This window comes from Coccinella septempunctata, chromosome 5 (genome assembly GCF_907165205.1).
Source record: "Coccinella septempunctata chromosome 5, icCocSept1.1, whole genome shotgun sequence".
NCBI classification, from domain to species: domain Eukaryota; kingdom Metazoa; phylum Arthropoda; class Insecta; order Coleoptera; family Coccinellidae; genus Coccinella; species Coccinella septempunctata.
Window position 1 is genome coordinate 29,949,095 of NC_058193.1, and position 22,764 is coordinate 29,971,858.

The 22,764-nt window shown below is 38.8% G+C and overlaps 1 protein-coding gene across 1 annotated transcript in view; it reads right to left on the minus strand.

The window, feature by feature from the left end:
• LOC123314399 (adhesion G protein-coupled receptor B2-like) overlaps window positions 1-22,764 on the minus strand; it is a 139,021-nt gene that overhangs the window by 48,020 nt on the left and 68,237 nt on the right. The window contains exons 6-8 of the mRNA XM_044899682.1: window positions 21,599-21,806; window positions 6,645-6,809; window positions 5,117-5,404 (exon numbers count right to left, since the gene is read on the minus strand). Of these exons, the coding sequence (XP_044755617.1) occupies window positions 5,117-5,404; window positions 6,645-6,809; window positions 21,599-21,806 (661 nt within the window). The remainder of the gene's footprint in view (window positions 1-5,116; window positions 5,405-6,644; window positions 6,810-21,598; window positions 21,807-22,764) is intronic.

Below are 22,764 nucleotides of genomic sequence, written 5' to 3' on the forward strand. Positions count from 1 at the left end.
TGTAATAATTAATATATACAGGTTGTTTTCAAAGATGAGGCTTTTTTTTCACAGAAGGTAGACCTCATCAAAATAAGTCGTTTAACCGAAAATTGTCTTTATAAAATATCCAAGATGGCTGAGATACAACCCCTAGAAGTTCGAGAAAATTTCAATTATTTCATAATTGTTGTATCGTGCAATTTAGGTTGAAAAAAACTGTAGAAAATCGAGGCAGTTTCTTGAAAGTGTTTATGTTAGTTATGTTGACAAAGTGTTATAATGTTTCCCCATTTCATCCCATTTTTACGACGATTGTTGGGATGTTGGAACAAGAAGATTGATATGCCCATTGGGAAAAAATTCGTGAATAATTTAGACGAATTTTATTGGTGAGATTGTGAAGTGTTATTCTATTTTCTACACTTGTGTTCTAATTCTCTTCTGTCAGCTGGTATCAAAATGAGCCATTTCATAAAATCGTGTAAGTTACTAAAAAATAATGAGAACATTTCGGCGATCCTAAGTTACCATTTTCATTACCACATAAATATCGAACGAGCCAATATCTTAAACGAAACCACATGGTCGAATCAGGAGATAAGTTTTTCCCCACTGCTTTGTGATAATTCAGCTACCAAACGGTCTAGGGTCGTATTAGGATCTATTTCAGTAATCATTTTCAATTTTTTTTTCAACTTTGTCATTTTGAAAGTTTTGTATAGGTGATTTTTGGTGAAACGCTTCATTTTGACCAGTTCTACCTTCTGTTGAAAAAAAGCCTCACCTTCAAATACACCCATACAATCTACTGTACGAGTCAAAGACGCACCCTGTATAGGGAAAAAAATACGATTTCATAATATGGTGTACAATTGATGTTACATCATTATGTCATTTCAGGCAAGTCTGCTTCAGACATAGACATAGAGACATGACTGAGCAATGCCAGCATGAAATTGGCTCTTTTATAGAAAGAGAGAAATGATCGTCTAACTAGAAAAAGTCAACTGCATGCCCGATGTTCACTTTCTCTCTGTCACTTTTTTTGGCCGCATTTCGTGCATAGATAGAAAGAGAAGACACAGTCCATGTCTCTATGTCTATGCATGGCTTCAGAGCGACAACATATACAGGGTGCATTTAAAGATGGGACTTTTTTTTAACAGAAGGTACGACTAGTCAAAATAGAGCGCTTCACTTAGAATCATCTATAGAGTCATTCGGGGTAACTGATCGCAGTGGGTAAGTGTGAGCAGTGCGTATATCCCGACTATGCAATGTATGAAAGAGGGGTTCATTTGAGTGAAGCAAGGGCGCAGAATCGCCATATTAGTTTTTCATAGGAGTGCGCCGTGCCACGTTTCTTTAACTTTTTATTTGCAATCAATCAAATTCTCTAGTTTTCTTGTTAATTTTTAGCATCTCTGCAAATTCTGCCAGGTCCAAGTTCCGAGTCCCTCAGTGTTAAACAATATTTTATTCGATCATGGGCATATTAATCTAAATATATAATAAAAAAATTTTAGGTTCTCTCAGCTGCTCAACTCTATAAGAACGTCAATTCAAATTTTGGCTTACTGGGGAAAGTGTGCGAGGGTAAGTGTGCGCATAGATTCATTATATGAGCATTAGTTCAGTGAGGAATAAATTATGACATTGTTGATTTTCTTGGTCAAGACTCGATCAATATTGTCCTATTCGTTCAGAAAAATATGAAGAGCCACCAACAGGGGAATGTATCAAGTGTTGTGTTCACCAAGAATTGTGGCACGAACAATAATGCACTGCTTGTAAAAAGGCGCTTCTGTATTAACAATAAACAGCATTTCTCTAATATTGTAACATTTTGATGACATTATTTTGTAATTTGTTTTGATTGGGTGGTTCACAAAGCATTGCGTTCACTTACCCCGTGAGGGTGCGCACACTTACCCGCAATACGGGGCATGTGAACGCACTCCGAATTTCTCTACTAAATTCTTTTTTGCGGAAAGAAAACGTTTTTGTTTGTTTGCTTTTTGATGTTTTTTTATAGATTAGAAAATTCTCTATCTTATGAATATGTTTTAATTTTCCTAGCTTCAACATTTGAAACAGGGTATGGCTTGAAAGGCAAAAGTGCGCACAGTTGCCCCGAATGACTCTATAGAACTTTCAAAATGACAAAGTTGAAAAAAAATTGAAAATGATTACTGAAATAGATCCTTATAAGACCCTAGATCATTTGTTATTTGAATTATCGCAAAGCAATGGATAAAAACTTGTCTCCTGATGTCTAACGAAACCATATGGTTTCATTTAGGATATTGGCCCTTTCGATTTTTACTTGGGAAAGAAAATGGGAACTCCCGACAAAAATTACCATTACAACTACATCATAACAAGCTCTCATCTTCATCTTTTGTTAGCCTTAATCAAAGATGTTAAAAATTCCCCCCTCGTACTAACTGACGTGGCTAAATTAACTCAAAAACGATGGATTCAAGGGAAATTTCTCTTGGAGCCGTGACGCTTACGCCAATACCAACCGTAACAACATAATGAACCCATCCCATCTCCGAACGATTACCATAAAACACGAAAAGCGCCGATTGGAAATTTATTAACCACCTGTAATCCATTTTTCTGTCGGATTTCCGCAGATTTCAATATCGCTACGGCCTCCCCCATCTGCGACTATCAACTGCCACTTCCCCGATCCGCTGCACGTAACAGGAAGTGATTTGGAGGGCGAAACAAACGGGAAATTCATCTCTGCTGGTATTGAAAGATTTTCAATTTGGGCCGAGCTTGACGGCCGCTTGAATAAAGGGCCTGTTTGCTTTTTTGTTGAGTAGTGGCGTGGGGAAGAACCTTAATTTCATCACGTTGATTATTTATGGGTTACCGATTGTTGGCGGTATTCCGGTATTGTCCTGGTTTCCTTCATTCACTCTGCCGCTGTGACCACCGGATAATACAGTGGGTGACACTAGCTAGTCACAAAAATTACGCCAAAATTCAAGTGGATATAATTGAATCAATTTTCATTATTGCTTTTCATAACAGGTGGAGTTGTGTATGTTTGCGTATCACACACACACACACAAAATATGGTCCTTATGACACTTAATGGCTTGATCAGAAAATATTACAAGAAACACATTTCTAGGCAGGTGTATGATATTTTTTCTTTGTGGTCTATATGGGCTGTAAGGGCTGCTGTAAATAATAATAATAATAATACCACCGATTTAGCAGCCTTAAAGAGACCCCAAAAGCTCAATAGAACGGACAGAGCTGCCACGACACTTTGAAAGGTAGAGGAATTGTTGATTTATCAAGGTTGATTTGTCTCAGGAAATTGAAGAACTTCGGAAATATTTCCTGAAAAAGGCTGCTTCGTCAGAACTCCATCGAATAGATTGTGTTGCTGACAGTTCTACTTCGTTAACAATACAACAGGACCAATTAAAAACCGTCGAACACTCTGCAGAAAGCAAAATGCAGAAACTGATTGGCAAACCTTTGCATGGAAGGCACTAGAACGAGCTCAACCAAGATTACGTCGACATATCTACGTCGAACTACTGGCTGACTACCGGAAGGTTGTTTCTCGAAACAGAGGGCTTCATCCTCGCCATCCAAGGTCAGGTGATTCCAACAAGGAACTACCTGAAATATACCGCCAAGGATTCCTCAGTGGCAGATGATACCTGATGTCGTTATGGCTGTTCGACACATCATCGGGGGATGTCAGAAGTTTGCTGGCACAGAGTACAAGAATAGACATGAATCTGTTGCCAAGACCTTCCCGATTTTAAACCTTGATTTCAAGGTCTTGGTAACAGACTCTACCAAGGAGAATCTTCATTTGGCTCATTTCTCTACAACGTTTTTATGGTTGTCACTCTAAAGCAGTCTTACTTAGTGTTGCCATTTCAAATATGTTGATACGTATGTAGACACCTACTGATTGCTGGGTGTGTTGGACGGAATAACCCAAACCTGCCACCGTGTATGTAGACACCTATATAGGTGTTGTAATAATATTATTACAACATGTACAGGCTGGGCAAAATTGGTGATACCCGAATTACAACTTTTTCAACCCAAAGAGAAAGAGGAAAATGCATGGCACATTACGGTTTTTTCGAGGAACTAATAATGCCATCAACTGCAATCCTTTATCTTCTTTTGTTTTCGAGTTATATGTCAAAATTAAAATTTTAACTTTGGTCATTATCTCCGTTTCTGTTGAAACTAGGATGTGGTAATTAAAACCTTATAGAGACACTTTTTTGATAGCAATCCAGTGGCCTACTTTGATTTTTTCCAACAGGTATATTTGCTGAGCTATAACATGAAGATGTGTTTTTTCTTATGAAAACAGTAGTTCGAATTGACTTAGAAAGACTGAGGACGATGAATGATATATTTCTGAAACGGTAAAAAAATAGCAATTCATTCTAAGTCATTTTAAACAACTGTTTTCATGAGAAAAAACACAACTTTACCACATAGCTCAGCAAATAAACTTGTAGGAAAAAATTATAGTATGCCACTGGATTGCTATAAAAAAGGCCTGTTTAATGTTCTCATTTCAAAATTCTAGCACAAACAGAAACGGAGATAATGACCAAAGTTGAAATCGCCCAAATTTAAATTTTGGTCTATAACTCAAAAACAAAAAAAGATAGAGAAAGTTGATGGCATTATTAGTTTCTCGAAAAATGACGTTATGAATGACCCATTCATTTTCCTCTATCTCGTTGGGTTAAAAAGTTGCATCCTGTACAAAATCTTTTTTTATTTCCAGTCTTATATTTTTAAATGTTCGCAAATTATCTACTTCAATTTTTGAGCCGTTCATTTTTCCCATTAGCTATTCTTTCAGCGGAGAAATTTAGCAAACTTACAAGGTAGCCTTGAAATGGAAACAGTGTTTGGGGTTATCTAAAAAGTTTGCGATAACAAAGATTAAAATTGTATTGTTATCTCTTACTCTACTTGTAAAATTCTTTCCTATGTAGGTATCAGCTATTATTATACTCTCACCGAATCCTACCTTTTTTTTCATCGACTATAGTTACTCGAATCTGAGTCCACAGATTGGGAAGAAAATTGCTAATAGAAATGTGGATTCTGTCCTCACCTCAGTGGACACTTTCGATAGCTCCCTGGATAGACACTGGGAAAAATCAGGAGTTCTCCAGACTGCTCCTCTAGAAGACAAAGTACATCTACGCGAAGCTGTTCCGGAAAAATCCGATGGACATGGTTGTTTACTCTCGGTATCTGGAGCAGTTTTGGGCCATGACACCCCAAAGTGTACACCAGCTTCGCATGTCTTCATATTGTTGCTTGTTAAGACCAGCACTTCTACGGAAGCTTCTGCGGAGGTCGATCCCTCTTGAACTAAACAGGAATAGGTGGCCGATTTCTGAAAGAATTACGCGATATGTGAGACCAAATTCAAAGAGACCAAAGGAAGCTACATTTCAAGAGACTGACAATTCGGACGTGATGCAAGGTCACAACGGTCCTTTGAAAATGCAAAAAAATCGTTACTTGTACATACTCGGGCATGTCAGGTTTTCATAAAGATGTGTTGCAGACGTGTTTACCCATTAAGCTGACCATAATCAGGAGGGGTTTCTTAATCTGACAGTTTGAAGATGATAAAAACGCATTTTTTCAAATATCTCCTTTCCGTACCTCTAATCGTTTCTATATTCATCATGAAAGTTGTAGATAATAAAATTCTATTCACATTTTGTCTGAAGCAATTTTTCAAACCCTTAACCGTTTTCGAGGGTGATAAGTGCGGGGAGCTTAGCCACACATACGAAAGTCCAAGGTCAACGTAGAAACTCAGTCTAATGTACATTTATCGCCATATATCCTAAAAACGTTCAAACGTAGAAAAAATTGCTTCGGACAAAATTTGTAGAAAATGTTATGCTTTACAACTTTTATGATGAGTGCGAAAACAATTTGAAGCCCAGGAGTGGAGTTGATTGAAAAATACTAATTTTTGTGACGTTAACGGCCAATTTTTATTGTTTCGGCTTACTGAAACTTTCAGATGCAAGTTTGGCGCCCTTCCACACAGTTTCTTCACGCTTAAATTGTCAGATTAAGAGAATATATACTGTTCAACATATAATTAAGCACTCATATCTTAATCTGACACGCTCGAGTATGTATTATGTTAGAAGTTTTTTTTTTACCATTCTGACAGGCTGTCCTAGACAATTCCCCCTATAACAGGTCTAATTTTTGGTAGAGGTACAGAGCAAGGTGTCTCTCCTTATAATAATCTGACACGTTCGAGAAAATCCCGAATTTGCCTTATGGGCTCCCCAACTGTTATAAAATTCTACTGGAGCAATGCTGAAGGTGAAAGTTATTTAAGTTTTCCTTAATAAGGAAAAATAATTGCCTTTTTTTTTAGACTAGACAAATTAACTGTCGTTTCTGGGAAAACTTCCACAGATCGAAAGAACGAGACTTTGGAAAAAAATGAGAGACTCACTAAATGGCGAGGTCATGAAATTGAAAAAGTTCGCCGTTTTCAAAGAATGAGACCACATCCGATAAAACTTTGCCGAGAAAATAAACGCGAATAACGGTCCCTAATTGTGTTTTTTCCATCTCAATCGGCGGTATATCCAATTTACCTCAGCTTTATGGACCTCCAAGATACTCCCGTCGGGGTAGAGAACTTCGTAACTTCCCCAATCAGTCCTGACCGGCAGCAATTCCCGGTTTTTCGTCCAGCTGTAGGTCCTCCTGTTCTGGGAATTGTCCTCCGCACAGATGCATTTTATAGCGAATTTCTCCCCCTGAAACAGATAGAAAAAAAGGCGGGTTTAAATTAATTTTGTTGCCGGTGGCGGAGGAGCACGAGAACGCTGTTCAAGAACGAATTAACAGCGGGCGCAGAATTTAATTTCCAAGGTACCGGATTCTTCCGGTCTTTTTTCGCTAACGGGTCGACTGAAAAAATTCTTGTTCCGGATTGGAAATGTACTCATGAGATATTCAGGATTAATTCAGGGCGCGGTGGGGTGAGGGCGACGAGGTTTTCATTATGTATGACAGGAAGAAAAATGGATCACCCTGTTGTTTATTTTTTTGGGCTCATTCGAGTTTATTCCTGCGATATGATCTCGAGGATAATAAGCCTGCCTTAAATCAAGTTGAAATCCTCATTCCTTGCCTAGTATTCACCGAGTTAATTTGAATAAAAAAAATGAAGATGTTTCAATAATGGAGACAACAATTCGAAGAATTGTTACTTCATCAATGCGAGCTGGTTATGAATCAACACAGGAATTCCCAAAGAGGCTGAAACTAAACACAAACTGTAGACCCCCTTTCGGGATTATTGTCCCTCATCAATACAGTGTAGTGATACACATTTCAACCGGAGGATGGTGTCGAAATCAGGTGGCCGTGAGGAACGCCACCTGTCCCATCAAGACTGAACCAAGCCTCACTTACTTTTGTACAGTGACTCTAAAAAGACAGTGGCGACTATTGGAAATTTTGCAAGAATATGGCGGCTTTGAAGCACAGACTACAATGCTGTGCTCTGTAATTCGGAATGCGGATTGGGTCCGCCATGTTATTGCAAAGATACCACATAATTGTCATGTCTAACAACTTATCCATGTAAATTCTGTTTGAATATATGTTTATATGTATTTCAGCTGGCCTGATGATGGCATAGATGCCGAAATCGATCGCCAAGAGAATTATATAAAAATTGGATTAGTGTGTTTTCTTTACCTCTTCTAAATACTGTTCACACTAATGGAGGATTTCATTAATAGAATACCACAATAAATTGTTGCCACTGTCTTGTAAGAGTCACTGTTCATATGAACGACATCAAGTACTGTTTTCTTGTGAACACTCCAGAGTATTCCAGAAATATTTGGCAGGTTCGCAATCATGATTGGTCGAATTATACGATGTGTGAATCATAAATAGAGATCTCCACTTCGTCAGAAGATTCCATAGCCACACAAGTTCGTCATATAAATATATCTTTCTCATTCCCTGTTTAGTTGGGGAGCTGACGATGCTAAATCGGGATTTACTCGAGAGTCCTGGAAACCTATTAGATTCTGAAGATCAGATGGTAGAAAGAAAAACAGGTTCTATGATGTATGCACTTTCAGAAGTGGGGAAAGCATCTATAGGTTTTCAAAGATGTAAAAAAAATCGTCAGGTGTACCTACATACTCGAGTATATGTCCTACGCGTCGCTGATAATAAATTCATGTTATCCGACAGTTTGCCTGGTGGTTTTGGCCGTTGAAGATGGTGAAAAAAATGTTTCGAGCGTGTTAGGTTTTTAGAGGATATGCTAATTAGACCCAAAAAAGCTACTTTTCGAGAGACTGACAATTCAGACTTGACGCAAGGTCACAGGGGTCCTTTGAAAATGCAAAATAGTCGTTCATACAGATGCTTAATCTCGGTGTTACAGACTTGTTGACCCATTAATCTGAATATAATCAGGAGGGGTTTTCTAAATCTGACAGTTCGCATTTTTTGAAATCTCTTCCTTCCTGTACCTTTAATCGAGTCTGTATGCATTATGAAAGTTGTAGATAATAAAGTTCTATACAACTTTCGTCTGAAGCAATTTTACATACTCTCAACCGTTTTTGAGTTATAGGGCGAGGAGCCTAGCAACATAAGATAAGCGGAAAGCCAAGGTCAATATAGAAACCCAGTCTAATGTACATTCATTGCCATATATCTCAAAAACGTTCAAACGTAGAAAAAATTGCTAAAGACAAAATTTGTAGAAGATGATCTACTCTACAATTTTTATAATGAATGCGAAAACAGTTTGAAGCCCAGGAGAGGAAATAAGCCAATTTCTATTGTTTCGTCTTGCTGAAACTGTCAGATTATATTTTTTCCGTTAGTCTTGAATCATTAGCTTCAAAATAAGGAAAAATGCCAAAGCGCTAGAAATGTAAACGTTGCAAGTATGGCTTCCTCCCATACATTCTCGTCACGTTCAAATTGTCAGATCAAGAGAATAAATATTTTTCAACATGTAATTAACCACATATATCTCAATCTGACACGCTCGAGTATGTAAACAGGTACCCTATAGAGATACTCTACAGGGTGCAAGGTATCTCCCCTTATATTACGCTCGAGTAAATCCCAAATTTCTCTCTTGGGCTCCCCACCCATCTAGTTTGAATAGACCTCTCCAAAGAATGAAATAATTCTATAATTTCAATTTTTTTCCAAAAACTAGTAAGAGCATCATTACCAAATTTTCAAACCCTCGGATTATGAAAGATTGAAATATTGATTCAAGCTATATTCCAACTTGAACAAGAAATCGAATACTAGTCATGAAATCATGAGAATATATGAAGGAATGTTTGTTATTTCATAAAAACTTCCCAACTTTCCGATACCCGAACTAGGAAATCGAATGTTTTTCACGCAAGTTCAACAACGCGAATTTTCCATAAATATTTAATCGAAGTAGGTACATCGTATCGAACCGAAACGCCGACAAAGTTCTACGAAAATCGGAACTCATGAATATTTAACAGTTCAGCCAATGTGAACTAGGAGAACTGCGTGATTTTTATCGAGATTATTCATCGGGGAAATTTGTGACCTGAAATTGTGATCCGGCCGCCCTGGGGGCCCAGGTGGCTATATATTGTATGAATTTTTCAAACGTATCGTATGGGATTGATGGAATTCATATGGGGTGGAAAAAAGAACATTGGTTTCACGCGAATTATCTGGTATATTGATGTTTGGAGTACTTTTTTAATGATGCACGCAGTTGAAACCTTTAGATTTACGGGGAGTAACAGTGGTTCGATGGAGTGCAGAAAGAAGAAGTTTATTGAAACGGCACTTGAAGGATTTCCCCAGGAAAACATCAGGTGGTCGAGAATTCCGAGGTATGGATAGGTAAAAAGTTCCGAATCTGGTATACTGGTGCGAATCAAGTGTTCGGCGAGTTTTTCTCACAATTTCTCAAGTCGTGGCATAATAGAACATTGGCCATTTAAGCTTATACACTGCCGAAAAGTTGTTGTGGGCATTCCAGAGAACGTGCCTCTTGCACTTGAATCAAATTATCAGTATTGCTATACAAAGCATGTGAAGTCGAATGTTCGCGTATATCATACAGACAAAATATGGTCCTCATGAAGAAGTTGACAGCGATACTAAAAAAAATGAAAGTAGTAGAAAATTTATTCCTCCTAGGATATTTTGAAACGAACGACCATTCCTAAGCAAATATCAGAAATTAATTTCGAGATTTCCAGTTAGAACTTGAAATCTTCCTAGCAGGTATCACTTCTGAATCCAGTGGCTTGGAGACCATAGAATTCGACATTTTCGAAGCGAAATTAATCCAGAAAGTTTCACGTATTTCATGGAGAGGTATCTGCTTTCAAAGGGATAGCTTTTACCGACCGAGTTCATTAACCAGCAAGGGCTTTCATCTTTGCATGTTATTTGCCGCCTAGTGAATGAAATTGCATACAAAATCAATATTAATTAATGACGTTACATATTAGTTATTCATCTCGGATTCAATCTCATACAGCCGCAATTAGTAATTGCGTCAGCGATAATATCGAAATTAATCGTCAAGAACAACAGCTTCGTATGTGATAAAGTGAGACTAATGCACGAACCACTTCAAATCAAATTTTCTGGAAACAGTAACTTACAGGGTTGGGATGTCAACGACACATAATTATTGATCATAAATTGGCGCACATTATGCTAGGCTTCCATCAGGTTCGAGATGAAACTCTTGATTCAGTCTCAGCATATGAAGAGGTTGATCATGCATCTGGAGTAACAGTAAATTGGTTCAATTTTAATTATTGTCACTATTATCGAATATTTTCCAATTTTAATATCATCAATCGCCAGCATTTTCTATTTGAAATGCTTACTGGATGAATCAATTTTCTTGAGTACCTGAGTAAGCCAGAAAGCAATGACCCTAATCAAACAAAGCATAAAAATGGAAGTTTGGTGTAAGGCTATCGTCTTTCTGTTAAAATTTCCTGCATCCCCTGAAATTTTGATATTCTTGAAATAAAATCAATAGGGGATGTAAATAGTTCGGTTTAACAGGCAGAGAACTTCTTCTCCTAAATGTGATCACAAGTTTTTGAGGCAATATCTTCTTTCACAGTGGTCACGCTTAAAAAGAAACGGCTCGTGAATATTTATCATGGGATGGTAGATTACTGCGACGTCTCTAGACCTTTCAAAAAAAAAATTTTTGCTTCTTGCTCTGCAAACCAGACCTCCACAGCTCTCATTACCTCCTCATTGTAAAAAAATTTACGACCTTTTAATTTTTTTTTCAGTTGAGGAAAGAGATGATAGTCTGATGGAGCCAAATCTGGTGAACCAGGGGGTTTATCTAGTAATTCAAACCCTAAATCACGAATATTTTGCATGGCAACATGAGATTTGTATGCAGGGGCGTTCTCCTGCAAAAACAAAACACCTTTGGATAGCTTTCCGCGTCTTTTCTCTTGAATTTTTTCCCGTAGAGTGGTCAGTAATGTCGAATAGTAATCTCCGGTTATCGTTCTACCCTTACCCAAAAAATCAATCATGATTACTCCATGGCCATCCCAAAAAACTGAAGCAAGAACTTTTCCAGCAGATTTTTGAACACGAAATTTCTTAGGTCTTGGAGAACCAGAGTGTCGCCATTCCATCGATTGTTGCTTTGTTTCTGGGTCGTAGAAATGTACCCTAGTCTCATCCATAGTAACAATTCGGTTTAAGAAGTCTACACCGTTTTCAAATCGAGCACAGACCGAACGCGATGCTTCTACCCTTGCACGCTTTTGGTCAACATTCAAACATTTGGGGATCCATTTTGCAACAATTTTTCTCATGTCCAAATTGACGTGAACTATATGATGAACGCGTTCGTATGAAATATTCAGTACTTCAGATATCCGTTTTAGCCAAATTCGACGGTCAACATTTTCAATGGAAAATTTACATCTTTTGCTTGCAGTGCAATTTTTCACTGTCGTATACGAAAGACATTGATCACCAAGGTATTAAGCATATCTTCGTAAATCTGCTTACCTCTTAATCGTTTTAAATACAGGTACTTGATGATGGCTCGATGCTCCAATTTTTCGATTTTCACAATTTCGGTGGACATCTTCTTTCTTTTTATTTATTGCGTAACTCTGGTTTACTTTTTTGACCTCAAACTTCACACTGACATTTCTAATGAGTTATTGTTCGTTGCTATGGTAACACAATATTTTTTTATGCACGTATCTAGGCTAACTAGATATCAATACATCCTCGTAGATCGTTCAGTTCAACAGAGAGAGAACTTCTTCTCCTCAATGTAATCACAAGTTATTGAGACAAATCTTCTTTCACAGTGGTCAGGATTAAACAGTAACGGCTCGTGAATATTCATCATGGGCTGGTAGATTATTCATGCCGTTTCTCAACCATCTTGAATTTGAACAATGATAAAGTTTTCGTCGTTTCATGTTTTATATTTTCAGCTGTTTATTATCGAGAAAAAGGGAATTAGTAGGAATAGTCATAGACAAACTGGGAATTCATTTTCAGACGGACAAAGTCAATTGTAGTGAAAGTGCACACACAGCATATGAAGTATGGTCCTCAGCTTGCTCCTATATTAACCGAAGAGTTTCAACAATGAATGAGGTAATAAACTTCGTTCTTCTACTTCTTTAGGTCTGCTCTGCTTTGATCGTCTCAGTAAAGAAGTATAAGTAGATGGAAACAATGTTACATTATTCGAAGTGTGTTTGATACATAGATTCTTTACAGCAGAGGCATAATCTGAATCACCTTGGAGGATGGCTCCTAAGCAGCCAGCCATAGCATGCGTCTATTTGCGAAACGCGAGAAGGCATACGTTAATCCGGGCCCCAAAAGCCTGTCTAATATCATACACACATCCGTTGTTTACACGGATTAATACAGACGTGCCCTGTTGTGCACCCCGGAGTTAACGCCCGCCTCAATTGTGGCCCGGTGGATGTCAGCGAGCGACTTATCAAATTGTTTATGATACACGAAGTGGAAGGCCCTCCTTAGCTCGCGTGACGAGAATGGGACATGATTCTGCGGGTGCATCTCGACGAAATTATTATTCCCCGTATGTCGTCCGACGCCCTAATGTTAACTAATGATGAACATGTCGACCCGGACGCTAAACGACGTGTTTACGCCACCGGAGGAGATGCGGTTCTTGGCGACCTGCTCGCGAGTTACTAATTGAATGATACTGATGGAGGAGCTGGGGGAAGTTAGGAACAAAATCTGCACGTCAAGGAAGTAAGGGATGAATTACCCCAGTCAGGAGGAAATCGCAGCACCAAAATTTATGATTGGCAACATGGAATATAACTTAAAATAAGGTTGAAGTCAGAATTCGGTCAATGGAAAGAAATTATATTATTATTCAAGTGCATACAACGATTCAAATATGAAATAATCAATTAAATACATACCCATTATATTTTCTTCATATACTACATAGTTAACATAAAAAATTTCGAAATGTTAAGTATGTGACCAATGCTGGTCAAGCATTGGTGGTGAGCGCTTGAAGCCCCCTATGGTCGGGGGCCCCAGTGTACTCTGCACTCTTGTAAGTCTGGAATAAAACAAGGCTGTGTGTTAGCGCCTTTACTGTTCAATATTTTCGCCATAGATGTCTCGATAATTGCTGACATGAGTATGCCTGTAAGAGGTGTTGGAATAAGATTCAGATTTGATGGAGGCCTATTTAACCTGAAGCGCCTCAGAGCAAAAATCCGTTCAAAGTTTATCAATATGCAGACGACTGTGCACTTATCGCTAGCAGCCTAGAAGATCTACAGATAATGCTGGACAGTGGACACCTATAAGCTTTAGGCCTTAGACTCAATATCGACAAAACCAAAATCCTGGTAAGTCCCCCAGAAAGCCCTCAAACACATATCAGCCTGGAGAATGAAACCCTAGAAAAGGTCGAGCAGTTCAAATACTTGGGAAGCTTCATAAATACTAGACACGAAAATACACAACCGTATCAATTCGGCATCACGGGCATTCTGGAAGCTAAAGGTTAGAGTGTTTCAAAATAACGACCTCAATCTGAAGACCAAGACAGCTGTTTACAAAGCAGTCCTTCTCCCAACGCTTCTTCACGGAAGCGAAAGCTGGACGCCCTACAGGCGACATACTAAACAGCTTGAACAAACGCAACAACGTCATCTGAGACAGATAATGCACATCAGATGGTTCCACAAAGTTTCGAATGCACAAGTCTTGCAACGCGCGAGTTGTACAACAATTGAGAGCGGCCACATTCTGAGTATGCAAGACACAAGACTCCCCAAAATAGCTGTGTATGGCGAATTGGCAGAGAGAGCCCGGAAACCAGAAACCAAAATTAATTAATGCCAATCATATCTGGGAACAACTAGCGTTAGACAGGTCGCAGTGGAGGTCTATGGTGCACAGTTATAATGGAGACTCGAGAATAATACAGCGGCGGCCAGATCTGGTTGGTGACTATCCATGCCCGGAGTGTGGAAGGATCTGTAGGTCACGGTTGGGTCTCTTCAGTCACAGGAGGGCACGCAGTCGCAATTAGCCCTAAGAAATTATAAGTCTGTTCATTTTTTTTGTCTTTTTGTAGATTTATTCCCGGTAACGTGATACAGCAATGAATGAATGAACTTTTGCACCTGTTTAGCGACGCGCAACGCCGCTGCCAAGTATAGCAAGATTGAAAGCTAAGATGAAATTTATAAGTCTTGTAATGATCTCCAGTTCTCTGAGAAAAAATGGAGTTCATTTTAGTGCATTCCTTTTATCTCAAATTTTTAATTTTCGTTTGTTTTCCGCGAGTGCCTGAAATAAAGGAGGTAGATCCCCGTCTTTACCGTTGTTTCTTAATTAGACCTACACCGGTTACTTCTTTGACACTGCTGTACTGTATCGCTTTCTGTTATATTTTATCGTACTTTACCCTGTTTCGCGAGTCTGACTTTTCCCTTCGCTATCAGTCATGGCGCGTAAGCCCTTGGGGTACTGAAGGGAAAGTCCCGTCAACCCCCCTGTCCGCGTTCCGCGTCATAAGTGTTGAATCCGAAATCTCTTCTTTTCTATCAGTCATGGCGCGTAAGCCTTTGGGGTAGAGAATAAGAGATACCGCTCGTCGTCAGTGAAATCCCGTAGTTGCGCTAAAAATAGACCCTTTCTTCGCTATCAGTCATGGAGCGTTAGCCCTTGGGGTACCGAATAAAAGTCTCGAATAGATCCGCCCTGGTTGTGTTTCTTTTCATTGGAGAAATACAAGTAATTACATCCCGATACCGTATAGCAAGTCATTTCACTTCGCGAGGTCATCCTTAGTATTCACTTCGTCAGTTCTGGTTAGCGCATTTTATTGAACAACCTTCGATTTTTCACTATACCCGTTATAAACTTTATAAAGTGCTCGTGACCGGATAGAATTTCCCGAATGTATGTTTGCTGATAGATTCGCTCTTATTTCATACCTACACATATCTGCGTTGTACATATAATCAGTTTCCGAAGGTGTGAATAAACTAGTACTAACTAGTCCTTTCGTTGTTTGCCAAGCAATGTTCACTTTGGTAGCTCCACCATTACAAGGCGCAGCGCAAAATTTTTCACATCTTCCTCGGTGAATGATTGAAGCTCTCCAAAGTTGAATGCTCGAAAAACAAAATTGCAAGACTGAATTTGCGAATAACTGGATGGAGGTAGAAATGGACGGAAAAGTTCGTACGAAATATACTTCATTATAATTTTCAGTCGAGATGATCTCCACGTATGGCAGAATCGTGCAAATTCCTAAGCATACCCCATCAACACCGCACAAGTTAGTTCCAGCCTCGCCACCAACTATACGACTCATCCACAGTTTAATTTCTGCAGTAGCTCTTGTAGCCACCGTCTAAAACCAACTTAATTACAATTAATCTCAATGATGCCCCTCTGGAACACCTGCTTCGTTATGCGGAATTACCCGCATTAACAGCCTTTCATCCCCAACTAATGATTTATTGTCAGCTTTAGAATGCTATAGTGTAAACTACAATTTCCATTACCCTCGGCCATTATACCTGCCTGTATTAATTAACGACGACTCTGTTCGAACTTCATCGATTCGACTGATTGTTTCAATTATTCATCTCGCGATGAAGCCACTTTGTTTTGGAATTATAGCCTGGGTAAGGTGAGATTGATCGACCGTTACCCTGTTAACGGCTTTCATGAAGTGGCGGCCTTCGATCTCTGCCAAATAACATCTTAGAAACTAGATTCCTATCTTGGAACTTTCATAACATCTAGGAATAAGGCTTTGACAATCGACCCTTGTAGTTGGGGGGCCGACGATGCTAAATCGGGATATACTCAAGCGTCGTGGAGACCTAGTGAAGATTAGATTGTAATGATCTCCAGTTTTCTGAGGAAAATTGCAGTTCATTTTAGTGCATTCCTTTCATTTTACATTTCCGCCTTGAAAAATATTTAATTCTCAAATATTCAGTACATTCATTCCGATAGGCAGAGTGAATGTAAAAAACCGTTTATCTGTGTTTAACGTTGTTTTTCTTGCATGCCGTTGAAGATTTCGACGATTTTCTGATGTTGATATGCGATAAACCGGAGCTGACGACGTTTTTCAATCTTGTCGCATTCTGGAATTTTCAGATTTTTAACGTGTGGGGGGATTTGCCTATAAAAGCAGATTTCCGCCTGCGACGGTCACTTTTGCTCTTTTACTTTCGACTCTTTGACTTTGACTGTTTTACTCTGTAGTCTCTTTAGTTAGTTTACGCTCCGTACTTTTCTGCGATTCGACTTTAATTATGTGCAGGACAAGCCGTTCAACAAATTTATAAATAATTTTGTTGCGAGTATTAGTGCTCTTAGGAATTGATTTTTAGTTTTCGTTTGTTTTCCGCGAGTGCCTGAAATACAGGAGGTAGGTTCCCGTCTTTACCGTTCAGTTTCTTAATTAGACCTACACCGGTTACTTCTTTGACACTGCTGTACTGTATCGCTTTCTGTTATATTTTATCGTACTTTACCCTGTTTCGCGAGTCTGACTTTTCCCTTCGCTATCAGTCATGGTGCGTAAGCCCTTGGGGTACTGAAGGGAAAGTCCCGTCAACCCCCCTGTTCGCGTTCCGCGTCAAAAGTGTTGAATTCGAAATCTCTTCTTTTCCACCAGTCATGGCGCGTAAGCCCTTGGGGTAGAGAATAAGAGATACCGCTCGTCGTCAGTGAAATCCCGTAGTTGCGCTAAAAATAGACCTTTTCTTCGCTATCAGTCATGGAGCGTTAGCCCTTGGGGTAGCGAATAAAAGTCTAGAATAGATCCGCCCTGGTTGTGTTTCTTTTCATTGGAGAAATACAATTAATTACATCCCGATACCGTATAGCAAGTCATTTCACTTCGCGAGGTCATCCTAAGTATCCGTTTCGTCAGTTCTGGTTGGCGCATTTTATTGAACAACCTTTGATTTTTCACTGTACCCGGTCTAAACTTTACAAAGTGCTCGTGACCGGATAGAATTTCCCGAATGTATGTTTGCTGATAGATTCGCTCATATTTCATACCTACACATATCTCCGTTGTACATATAATCAGTTTCCGAAGGTGTGAATAAACTAGTACATAATTTGATTTTGATTCCTTCGTTATCGCTACCACCCTAGATAACAGCGAACTCTGTCTCCGACTAGCAGCTACTCTGGTAGGTTTGCTATTCTTCCTAGTGAAAAGAATAGCTGGCGCTCGAGATAAGTTTTCTCCGAGGTAACCACGTTACAAGATGGTGAAAAGAAAAAAAGATTCTATGATGTATGCACTTTCAGCGGTGGGGAAAGCGTCTGCAGGTTTTCAAATAAAACTTCCCCTATATACAGGTCTAATTTTTGGTAGAGGTACTCTACAGGGTCCAAGGTATCTCTCCTTGTATTAATCTGACACGCTCGAGTAAATCCCGAATTTCCCTCTTGGGTTCCCCAACTATTCATCTTGAGTTACTTTCATGGTCAGAAAAAAATCATGAATGGAGAGAAATATATGTCAATTAATCTCCAATGAATAATCCTCTATATAGTTTTGTTTCGCAACAGCTAAAAGTAGTTGAAAGCAACCTATGATTCAAAAATTCTAATTTATTTCCCTTGAGGAATTGGCGTATCGTCTTCATAAAAACTATTCCGAAGCCTGTAAAGAAATTATTATAGTCCCAGCCAGGGTTCCCGATGCTTTGACGCATACCCAATAGGAAATTCTTTCTCCTCCAACCCAATACGTTTTATCATTTCTTGCGGCATCGTGGGAGCCAATTTCCACCCCCCTATCCCGTCCGGTCAAATATCCACTAGAAATTCAGCTCACACATCGCTGACTATTCCCAATATCGGGAATCTTTTGTGGACGAAATGACGGACGCAAGCCCGCCATTCAATATTCGATTTTGATCGTACAAAAACCGGATAACCACGTTTTTTCGGATACTTTGCAACTTCAAAGCGGATTTCTGCATGCCTTGGGGGCCTTATGGCGCCATTGTCGGCCCCAATCATAGGTACACGAGATGGTTCAACAGTTTGAGCCGGGCATTTGCTCGAAGGAGGGATCGCTGGGATCATCCTGACAAAGTTTGGGTTCGTGCACAATGGAAGAGACTACGGCAGAATAGGGTTGAATAGAGTGAGGGAATTTCGACAGTTCAGATGCTAGTTGAAACAGAAATTACATTGAGAACCACCTAAATCATAATATATAGGGTATCTATAAATCAATGCAACGGACTTAGGGAGATGATTCCTCGATGAAAAGAAGTAGGGGAAGTTCCTATAAATTTTTTTCGAAATCGACCTCCCTCCCAAGATACAGCCTTTGGAAGGCGGTGACGGGTTGACAGTTTTTATTTTTTTTTACGGGTTCTGAAAAACACTGAGCCATAAAACTATACATAATATGAAGCAATAAGTAGATGTTACTCACACAATTTTTTTAGATCTCATAACTTTATTATTAGGGGTTGAAAATAACAACCCCTCATGATTTTCCTTCAAAAAATTGTTTTTGTGGGATAGATTTTCGAAAAATAAAATTCTCTTATGGTTTCCCATTCAATTCTGGAGAAAAAAAGTCTTTTGCAAAATTTCGATACAGTCGATACTTTTCTCGGAATAAATAAAACTCACAAGCAGTATACGAAGGACTATGAGGCAGAGAGTTGATGCATGTATTTTAGCGGGAGGTAGTCATTCTATGGAACACTTATATGATGAAATGGAATGAACAGTGATCAGAACTGCTTGTAAGTTTTTATTTATTCCGAGAAAAGTATCGACTGTATCTAAATTTTGCAAGAATTTTTTTCTCCAGAATTGAATGACAAACCATAAGGGAATTTTATTTTTCGAAAATCTATCCCACGAAAACAATTTTTTATGGAAAATAATAAGGGGTTGTTATTTTCAACCCCTAATAATAAAGTTATGAAATAAAAAAAAATTGTGTGAGTAACATCTACTTAGTGCTTCATATTACATATAGTTTTATGACTCAGAGTTTTTTAGAACCCGTAAAGAAAATTGAAAACAGTCAACTCGTCATCGCTTTCCAAAGGCTGTATTTTGGAAGGGAGGTCTATTTAGAAAAAAATGTATAGGAACTACCCCTGTTTATTTTCATCGAGGAATCATCTCACTAAGTCCTTCGCATTTGTTTACAGACACCCTTTATAAAACCTAGCAGAACCTACCGCTCTGTGATTGTTGGTGTTTTTTGACTCTCGTGTATTTATTAGAAAAAAGGTCTTGTTTATATCAACAATTTCGAATTTCCGAGCATTTCTCCGAGAGTAGTATTTCCTGTTGTTTTCATATTTCAAACTTCCATAATCCTTTTAATACTTGAACGTTCATAAATACCTTCCATGTAATCTGGTGCAGACTACCCTCGTTTTTCTTTCCACTTATTCGAATTTGCATTTTCTTTGATATCCCCTGTGTACCGTTCTAATTCCCCCAACTCGAAAGACTTTCCCACGTTTTATTTATGCGCTTCTTTTCCTCCGCAAAATTCATCTTGGGAAATTTTTCGTCATTTCCGCCGAGAATAATGGACCCAATTCCCTTCACCCTTTCCTAATCCCCTTAATTCTCAATTTCTCTCGCAATCATGTTGATTTACCTAATGAATTTTCCTTTTTTCGCCGAATTTTCGTAGAAAATGAAGAGAGAATGCTCTCTGTTTTCGTAAATTCTTGCTCCGAATTGACAGGGATGCTAGAATGAAATATTAGACGTGGATGGGATGATGGGTATTGAATATACTTTCATTCTGTTGCTGAACACGATATTCAATTAAATATTTTCCTCAGGCTATAACTAACCCCGGGTTTCATAAAGCTTGATCAGGGAATCAACGCTTGATTGACGAATAGACGTCAATTTGTTTTCAATCGATAATTCAGTCATGATCATTCAGAATATCATTCTCGCACCAAATTTTGATGTTTATACGTCCATTCTATTATTCTCAATTGCTACTTCTTCAATATTTTCAGAGATGAAAAGGTTTCAGTGATTTCGTTTTAGAACAAATCGTTGATCGGATAATCAAAGATTTGTGAAACCCAATGTGAGTATAACTATAACTGAGTATCAAATCGAATCTCGATTCATAACTGTCGACACCTCAAGTCCGAAACCACAGAGATGTGCTCTGGTTCTTCAGAATGTGCCTCAACCTTAGCAAAATCTTTTGCTTCATCATTCACATCAGAAACATAACACAATTCCTGCTGTCAACGCTGTCATGATAGAATGCAAATATTAGTGTCCACCACAATAATTAATAAATTGATAACTGTCATGATATCTTAAGATCATTTGATCCTACCTCTGCAGCAGAATCTGACTACATTACCAGTAGTATTCTGAAGAACTGTGCTTAGTCTCACACTGATCCTATTACAAGTTCACTCAATAATTAGGAGGCTCTGATGGACCCCAACTTATTTGTGCACCTGAGCAGTTTGACTTTAGGGAGAGCGCCAACCAAAGTAGCGTAGCACATGACAAAGGCGATGAAAAATTTTTAGATATCGCACATCTGAATAAAGTGTCAGTTGCTTGAAATATGTCATTCTCAGTTCATATCTGAAAATTATGCATCGCCGTTCTCATGTCTGTGCCATGTCAATGCTACGCTACTTTGGTGGGCGCTCCCACTTACGGACAAACAGTCTGTCTACTAGTAAACTGCTTGACTTGACTTGACTTTTTACATTTGAAAGTGATTGAATTGAGTGAAGTGGATGGGACTTCCCTGTACTCATCATCTGGCAACGAGTCTTTTCCATAATGAAAAATATGGAAATGACCAAACATCGAATATAATCTCCTGCCGAATTTTTCCAGGTTATCCAGTACGTGCCCGACTTCGCGAATCTGCATTTCCCGCGTGGGAAATCCGAAGCTACAACTCCATTCCCGAAATTTTGTATGCACAAAGCCGCTAGGTACTCACTTTGCGAACAGTCAGGCTCATAGGATCCATTCTTATGGAGGGCGGTCTTCCTATATTTATTCTCTTTGACATGCATCGCTGAAATCTGAAATCCTCCACTTGACAAGTAAAGACGCCAGCGTCCAGGCCGTCGGCCTCTGTCACCCCGAGCAAAGCGGTGTACTGGCCTTCAACATGCGGGTCTCTGATGATCCTGTTCCATTTGCGGCTGCAAAGAAAAAAAAGTAAAGAGAACAGTCGTCGGTTATTTGCACAGTGATGTTGTCTGTGTCTTTGAGAGCAGTGCGGTAATAGCTGTTGGCTGTGTGATGGGAGGGAAAAAACGATTCAAATTATACACAAAGGTCTATGATTGTCAAGCTTTTCGCTATATTTCGAACTGACAAAAAATCGGAGTTAGTCTAGAACTCGAAACATTCTCGTTATGTCTATTGATGGAGCTACAAAGCTTTTAGATATATTTTCCTCATTCACCACCAGAGCAATCATGAAAGTTGGTATTGCTTTTGGTACTTAGTACCTTTAACTACAACTGTGAAGATACAAAAAAATTGGGTCCAAAACTGTTATCCCCAGCAACCCCAATGTCATTCGAATACCCTACATTTTAGAGCCTAATTTTTGAAACCATTTTGTGGATGTGGCCTATGTCCAGCTTTGATCATAAGATGATAATAATCAATCCAACAAACTATAACTAGTTCACTGAACTTTCGGTCTCGTACTGTACATATTCATATATTATTATCTTTCTGGAGGCTTGGATAGCACACGCCCGTTTCGGAGTAACAATTTCCATGTAAATATTCATGTTCCCCCATGTGGCGTTTGCTGATTATGTTTTAGTTATATCGAGTTGGTATTCATAGACGATAACAAGGGATGATAACTATGACAACCGAACAAATGACCCGATTATAATTCGCATGGAATATTCATTGGTCTAATTCAAATATTTGATTATGCATATAATAATAATTCGTGTCTTTACTTTAAGCCGTTTGCTGGAAGTAAAAGGGGCCGTATTCTAGGTGTTGTAAGGTGACGTACAAAACGCAGTATACGAGGATGTGTTGATATCTAGTTGGCCTAGACCAGTTCCATGTATAAAAAAAAATATTGCGTTACCAAAACAACGAACAATAACTCATTAGAAGTGTCAGTGT